This window comes from Antennarius striatus, chromosome 19, assembly GCF_040054535.1.
Source record: "Antennarius striatus isolate MH-2024 chromosome 19, ASM4005453v1, whole genome shotgun sequence".
In the NCBI taxonomy this organism is placed as follows: Eukaryota; Metazoa; Chordata; class Actinopteri; order Lophiiformes; family Antennariidae; genus Antennarius; species Antennarius striatus.
Genome location: NC_090794.1, coordinates 10,312,235 through 10,320,620, shown reverse-complemented (window position 1 = coordinate 10,320,620; position 8,386 = coordinate 10,312,235). Strand labels below are relative to the sequence as shown.

Below are 8,386 nucleotides of genomic sequence, written 5' to 3'. Positions count from 1 at the left end.
GCAAGAAGTTAGACCTGCAACTTTTGCGTGAAATACACTTTCGATATTATTCACCTCAAATGTCTCATTTCAGTACTGTTGCTGTTGATTTAAGTGAATCAGCATGAACCCAAAACCAAAAAAAGGATTTAAAACATCTCCTGTGAGCTCCAGGCGTCAGTGGAACAGTTGCCACAGGTGGCCACTGGCAGTTATAAGACTTTTAAAGCATCCGAATGGAAAAATACATGTTGTTCCATTTGAGATTTGCTCATGTGTGATGCCAACCAGAGCAGAATATTGTCAGAGTACCAGCACTGTTCCTTCTCACATGCTCACTGAATATCTCTTTGGCCGACCTGAATCTTGTCTTTTACCATGACATCATCTAAATCTGCTTCTGATGATGAAACCCACAGAGACCTTCCTCCAAATGCCAAACTGTCTTGTTTCATGCCACCTCCACCTGGCAGCTCAAGCGCTGCATGACTGAATGCATTCCATTAAACGTCACATGACTCCAACTACAAGGATACATATTTATAAGGCATTTCATGATACATGGAGATGCTGCAGTCAGGAGGGACATCATAGCTACATTCATTCCAGTGCGTTGTAGTGGCATGACATGTCTTTGATTTTTTTTTAAAAAGGTCTTCATTATATTCCAGGAGGCTAAAAAGACAGAGAGAGTGGGGAAAAACTGAGGAAAAGACAGATGGAGAGTTGAATGGGAAGCTTCCACAGGGGTCTCCTGCTGGATGGATGACGCAAAAGGTGCAGTAATAAACATAATGATAAGCAGAATGCAGGTTGAGGGGAGAAATACAAACATGCCACATATTTCTATAATTGTCAGGACATTCAGCAAAGTCATATTCATGTCCAAACTCAAACCCCAACAGCCAAATAGCCTCAGATACCCTCCGACCAAATTACATATAAATCCAATTTAGAGATTTTGTGCATTAATGCTGACAACCAATCAAACACACATGGGCTAAAACATGACCGCCCCAACGGATGTTAAAAACAAAAAATAGACAAACACATACTATAAAAGAGAATGAGTGAAGAGACAGAGAAAAACAGATACAGGTATAAAAGTTGAATTAAGATAATCAAATAAAGATTTTGTCTTCACACAGTTTGTCAATTAATGGCAGAAAATAAGATCTTAAACATTTTAAAAATGACTTTTGCTACCGTCACGGCTCCACTACTCCTGGATTCAATGGTATTACACTAATGGCAGTATGAAAGGGATGGATGACATAAATCATTTAGCTTCTAAAATTAAATTTAGAATAGCCCATATGAAATATTAACTTCACTAAATTTATTTTACTTCGCTTTTTCACTGTGAGGTCCTTGTCTGAAGATCAGATATTGACAACTCAGCTTAATAACAGTGATGGAACCTCAGGAGGCACTGCTCATGATGTCATCTTTATTTTATGTTTTAACCACGGAGCTTGTGCTATTAAAATTATGGCCTGGTCACAAACCCCAGTAATTAGATGATCATGGATTCGTTTGACGTCCTGTAGAGGGAGCCAAACCCCCCCCCCCCCCCCACTGTTGCTCTTGGACCTCCCAGTCGATCCACAGCTGTCCGTGACGCACAACCTTTGTTTGAGCAATTTCTGTAAGAAGTTCTTTTCTGCTGCAGCATGAAATTAAGTTTTTTATTTTTACTGTGTTTACAGGGAGTCAACAGCTAACTGTAGATAAAATATTTAACAAGACAATTTTGAGGGGTTGAACTTTGCTGTGACTTTAATTTCATCCAGGAAAGACAATTTTTAACTGTGTCAGGTGTGTGCTTTCTGTGATGGACATGAATGAAAGTGTGTTACTGCATAGAGACACTATTTCACACCACAGAGTAAACTGTTTTGGTAATGATTCGATCCTATTTCATCAGGAATCAAACTGTTACTCCTGGCATTCACCTCCACTTGTCCTAATAAATGTGCTTGTCCATCAGGGAAAATATCAGTTAAAAGTTAAAATCATTTAATTAAAATATTGTTGCTAGGAAACAGCTGTTGTCCAAGTTGTAGTTCCTCCCAGTACTGATGCAGCTAAACACTTCAGCAGCAAAAAAAATTCAGTGCATCCACTCATATTCTAGTGTTATGTAAGTTGTAGGACAATGGCAGCATGAAACGTGTGGTCAGAATACATGCATTTTAATTCTGGTTATTTCTAGCTGCTAAATTCATGGAAAAATTGAATTTAATGAAATGGATTTTGTCATTTCGCAAAAGCCCCCTCGGACGGCCGGCGGGACCCCTGAGGGCACAGCGGGACCCCATTTGGGAACCACTTAGCTCTTGAAAACTTTAAAAGTTATGCATTGCTAAAAAGTTGCTAAAAAGGTGACGGAATTTGTCAGCCCTGTGTGTGTGTGTGTGTGTGTGTGTGTGTGTGTGTGTGTGTGTGTGTGTGTGTGTGTGTGGTGATTGTGTGTGTGTGGTGATTGTGGTGGGACACACACACACACACACACACACACACACACACACACACACACACACACACACACACTAACACAGACATCTCCCGCTTTAAAGCAAAAGAAATCTGATGGAGCTGGATGAATGCTACATGACAGACAGCGCTTCATCCTGTCTGTCTGATAAAGGCCGCGTTGTGAAACATGAGCAGACAGGAGTGTAGACTGTGTGTTTGGTGTTGATTGCAAAGGTCTGTCAAAGCTAGATCTCCAGAATTCCAATGGTACCCCCCATCCTCCTCTCTCCTCCCTCTCTCTCCTCTCTCTCTCTCTCTCTCTCTCTCTCTCTCTCTCTCTCTCTCCCTCTCTCTCTCTCTCCCTCTCCCTCCCTCTCTCTCTCTCTCCCTCTTTCTCTCTCTCTCTCTCTCTCTCTCTCTCTCTCTCTCTCTCTGTCGGCATCCAGCAGCTGCACCTCTCTAATGCCTTTCCTGAGGCTGAGCGAAGCCTTCCATACAGATGAGCCACGCATCTCTTGACGTAGCCACAGACCGGCTGCGGTGCCACTCGGTCTCAGCAGCACGTCGTCTTTGCGCAACGTGACTGATGCTCTAATGGCTCCACGAGTGGCACATCCGGCTCCCAACGTCGCGTGAATTCATTGGAAAGTCATCTTCACAACATTGGAGACAACAGCGGGCGTCACGGAGGAGCTGAGGAGGGAACCGTCCGCCGCCCCTCACCGGACTGGACCCTCCCCTTGTCTTTGGGAAGGATGAAGCGAGCGCTCGGCATCAAGGTGTAGGACTTGAGCGCACAAAACTGCACAGCAGCAGCTTTTTACAACCCAGTCGGTGGACAGAGATTTCGGCAACGTGCGTGTATTTCTGTGTGTGTATGTGTGTGTGTGTGTCTGTGTGTGTATGTGTGTGTGTGTGTGTGCGCGCGGAGCGGAGGTGATGGCTCCGCTTGACAGCAGACAGTCAACGCAGCATCAGCATCAGCATCCGCGGAGGGGACCACAGCTGGAGATGAGCAGCGATGTCCGTGGGTACATCTGCCTGTAATCGTCAGCATCAGTCTGCCCCGTCAGGTTCGATCTCCGCTAAAGTCCACACGGTTGCAGTGGAGCGCGTATGTGGAGTCGAGGAGAGGTCGCTGTGTTTTAAGGCCGGGTTTTCTGCAGCCCACTCCCCGCGCCTCGCCTGCTTTCCCCTCATCTTCCGCTCGGCTTCTCTGCGCCGCAAGCGCTGCGCGTTTGCACTACATGGCAGTGGTCATTAAAAGCATCACCACCTGAGTGCGTTTGCGTAAATACCTTGACAGAGAATAGTGGGACTAAAATAAATAGAGGCGAAGTGTCTATGCACTGCTTCTCGCCGCCCCCCCTTGGAAAGACTTCTTGCCGTTGAGAGCTGGATATGCAGAGCTTAACGTGAAAGGATGGATCTAATTATCAGTGTTTTGGGGCTGCTGGTGCTGATCGTTGAGGGCATCCGTTGCCAAGGAGTCTACGGTGAGTGTTCTCTGCCTGCTGAAAACAAACATGATCATGACCTTGTAAAACAAACCCATGGCTGGTAAATGGTTCTCTACCCTCACCAATCCACAAATCAAAACATAACACAACATGAATCCATGTAAGGGTCACGGACCAGATCTGTTTGTCATGTCTCAGTGAGTGGCCCCAAATGTTCTCAGCATACCCCCGAGGTTATACTGCAAGTAGCGTGGGTAATCATGCACAACCTCTTTTGTCATCCAATCCATCAGTCCTGATGGTCTGTGAGCAGGTTCATTTTACTGCGTTAAAATCATAGATAATTACACCGGAAAATGGCAAATTTGATTCTGTAGCCTGTCAAACATGTAATTTGGTAATTGTTTCCCAAAAGGTCAGCGTAATCTTACATTAGTCCAAATACATTTCTGAATGTCACCGTAATGACTGTAATTTTGTGTTGAGCTATGACATTTGGAATGCGCAGTCATGAGTTGTTCTTGCATGTGATGGATCCATCTCCCGCTTTTGTTTTTCCTCCTCCGAATTGTTCCCTCCCCTGCACACACTCTTACACTTCACAGAGTACGCATCCTGTGTTTTACTTTGCCTGCTCGTGCAACCGGTGGCATGGATGACGCCTCTCGTGAATCGTCATCCGTACAGCAGCAGCCGCACCTTGGGAGAATAATGATTTATGTGCCCTAGCATTCGGACACACAGGGAACTCGAGTTGCACGGCCTTGACCTGTTTGCAGCTACGGTGGCTCTAACCACGCCAGAGGTTTCGCAGGCAGGATGTGAGGTCAAGCAGAAATGTGAAAGAAAGACGATGCTCTTGAATTGAAAAGAAATGCACACATCGCCTTTGCAGGTATACATGTGTATCTTTGATGTAGGATAGATGGGTATAATGCAGGAACAGTCGTGGTGCTGAACCTGTCCAGTGATGTGCCAGAATAAGTCTGTTCTTCTATTCCAGATGGTGAAGAGTGAATAAAAAAACAAATCACAGCACAGTACCAAAGTATACCTGCTCGTACACTGCATGTGCACAATCACTCATGATAGCATATATCTCTCAAAGTAAAAATGTGTACCATACAATTACCAATTTCACCCAGTCTTAGAAAAAAAACACCCCAACAACCTCTGAGCGCTTTCCAAGCGATGTCAGATGTGTAAGCAGGTGTTGCTGTTGAAAGTTCTCAAAAGCAAATTCCACCAGTTTTTGCCTGAAGCCTGTGGGCATAATCTCTCATCAAGCACTTATGTCTCGAGAAATCACTGTCAATATCCTTACCCAGTAAATTAGTCTCCCAGAGATGCGTGAGGGAGATGGGCATGACGCTAGCCATCAAAACCGATCACATGAGTGTCAGATCAAAGCTGCAGATCCTTGGTGAGAGCGGGGCTGTCCGTGCTGGAGCATGCAGCTGAAGATACAAACTCATTAGGAGGATTCGTTTCCCATAATAGTCACCATGTTGGCGTTTCCATAGAGGCATGTGTGGACTTGTAAGACCTGTAACAACAGCGGCAGATGAAATGGGAAGATGTAGCAGATTAGATTGTTAAAGGAGTCTGAAAATCCCTTCAGCCATCCCTCATTTTTTCCACCACTACAGCATTTTACCTGTGCTGTAGTGAGAGTGCTTTAGTCAGGATTTACATGTGTCCTGCTTTCTAGCTGCTGCTGCTTTATATTGTTACACCGCACCGTGAAAAGTACAGATAGGTTGGTGGCTGTTTGAAGAATCATATGTGTATATGTTACCTTTCTTTACATGCAGAGGTGCCACCTCTCATGCGTGAGGCATAGTACACATCTCCAGGAGGAGCAACTGAAAGGAAATATATTGACGAGGTTCAAAAGTCAACATTTTTTGCAAAATGGCAAAAAATTAGCATGCACTTTGTGTTATCTTCCATTATATCCAGGGGGATATGATGTTGGGCATGTTAGGTGAGAGGCTGAGGGTTATGACAGTAGCACAAAACACACAGCATGTTTTGTAGAGGGTGAGACCTGATTCTTAAAAAGTGCTTCTAAAATCAATCAGTTCTTTTGTTGAATCCCGGGCATCAGCTCTTGTTTATACACAACATGTTTTTTCCAAACTGACCCGAGAGGAGATGAGTGGGACCATTTATTAATTATTCTTTATTTCCATCCATTGATATACATCCTCGCCCCCGACTAAATAGAAGAACCATGATGTGGTAATGGAGAAGTCACATACTAGTGCGTTAAGTGGTGCTGCCAGACTCATTAAGGAGGATTGATGAAGGCTAGTCATCCCTGCATGACTCCAGGCCATAGAGGGAAAAAGAGAGACACCACTAAGTAAAGCATCTACTCTACTCTTCCTCACTCCTTATCTTCTTTAATTTCACTTTGGGGCTCTCCCAAAACACACAAAAACATGTGCCCTTCTTCAAGAGACTGTCATAATTTTATCTTGGGTTTATATCTCCGTGTTACTCTCCAAAGCTCCAGAAGGCTAGTGGCTGCTCTTCTTTTCTAGCTAAAGGAAGCTTCCACAAACCTCTTGAATATTCCCAGCTGGCATTTATCTCCTAATGCCACTGACAGCCATACTGCACTAAATATCAAACACCCTCAATGGAGCATGACTCTTATAATAGCATAGAGATGTTTTCCTGCTTGTTACTTTTTCTGTAGTCGTTCCGCCCTCGGTATGTTCTCTTTGCATCAAAGTCAGTCAGCGACAACCTCCATGGGATGTGCAGATGTTCCCGATCTCATTTTGTGTAATGCCACTGCAGAGAAAAAGTTCCTGCTTTTCTTCCATCCCACTTCTCTTCTCTCTCTCTCTCCAACTCTCTCTCTCCCTCTCCCTCTCTCATTCCCTCTCGTTTGCATTGAAGTCCAACCAATTTCTGGGGTTTCTTTTCATGAGCCCCGGTTCAGACGCTTTGGCTTCTAAGCTATGCAAATGCATTCTGCCAGTGAAACTAAAGCCGTCTTTGTTGGTTCTCAGAGGCCTCCTCCACAGAGTCCTTCATCATTCCCTTGGATCGGGACCCTCACATTTCCCACCGTAATGAGACCAAGGATAACTTTATCTCTTCTCCTCCTTCCCACTCTCAGTCACCATCTCCCCGCCTGTCTGTCTCCACCGCCTGTCTCTCTCTCTCATTACTCTCGGGAACAGAACTGCGAACGGACATCTCCAGTATACGCACTTCAATCAGAAGAAAATGGATATAAAGCCTGGTACAGTGCAGAAGAAGTAATTTGTTGCAATAGAACAGTGTGAGGAGCACATTGGGGATTACTATATACCGTGTGCGGGGCTTCAGATACCACCGACTTAATCATACGGAGTGTCAGGTCTCTTTGGGACGAGTCCTTTGAGACGGGTACTGAATATACACTGTAGAGACACGTTTGAACTTAAAGTCTGAGGCACCCCTGCTGCGTTCAGTCTTTGACAGTGTTACAGTGCAGTTACAGTGGTTTTCAGTGATGAAATCTGAGTCATTAAAGGACCACTTCATCAGTTTAGCGTGTTACGTCACAGCAAGACAAGACAATTATTAAACACGAATAGAATTGAAGCAGCAGAGGTCCAAATATCCTCACAAAATATACTCCCAAGAATGCAACCCATTGTTAAATGTTTGTGGTGCACATTGGTTCATAAATTTGTCATTTCAAAGTTGGAGTCTAGATCATCATTATGATATAAGCAGGGCTGGTTTCTCAGATGGCCCCTCTGCAGCCACAGACACCCACCCAGACTTCTGTCAATTTGGCAAATCCACCTTATTTCAATCCCTGTGACTTTTGGGTTTTCAGTATGTGTGTGTGTGTGTGGGGGGGGGGGGGGGGGTTGCCATCTCTCTGCTTCTTTAGCACTTTCGAAACTTGCCAGTAAGTAACATGGAGAATGGGGTCTTCAGTCTGAGATTTCAGCACTGAATGACTGCAACATCTTCAGCACTGAAAAAATAAGCTATTCCATTTCCTCTATCTTACGCATAGCTCAAATCCAAAGAGGGGAGTGCACAGATGTGATAAATTTAATATATTTTTCAATGTGGATGTTCACTCAGTGTAGTGTTTACTCTTGGTGATTTGTGTTTGAAACTTTGAAAAAAGGAAAGTATAATGTACTGCAGCTTTGGCTACTTTGCACACATCATGAACAGCTGTAATACTTTCTTCTTTCTGCTGGGAGGATTTGGATGAGTTCAGGAACACATTCATTCAAATCAAGGATCATTCAAGGCAAAATCCCTACCGTGGACCAAAGAAGCTTATTGAAACCTGGCTGGCTGCTTCAACTGTTAAGCCCACATCCCCAAACCATGAGCTACTTGTCCTACTCTGCAGTACTGAGGATGGAAAGCTGCTGCTAATGATTCATTAAGTCTTGCTCTGATACATTTTGGCTTGGTTTATTTAGACTCAAAAGTAC

General features: G+C 44.3%; 1 protein-coding gene across 1 annotated transcript in view; it reads left to right on the top strand.

The window, feature by feature from the left end:
• Positions 1-3,851: 3,851 nt before the first annotated feature.
• The window catches only part of LOC137613568 (MAM domain-containing glycosylphosphatidylinositol anchor protein 2-like), a 156,079-nt gene continuing 151,544 nt past the window's right edge, over positions 3,852-8,386 (top strand). Inside the window, exon 1 of the mRNA XM_068342896.1 lies at positions 3,852-3,953. Coding sequence (XP_068198997.1) covers positions 3,881-3,953 — 73 coding nt within the window. The 5' untranslated portion in view covers positions 3,852-3,880. The remainder of the gene's footprint in view (positions 3,954-8,386) is intronic.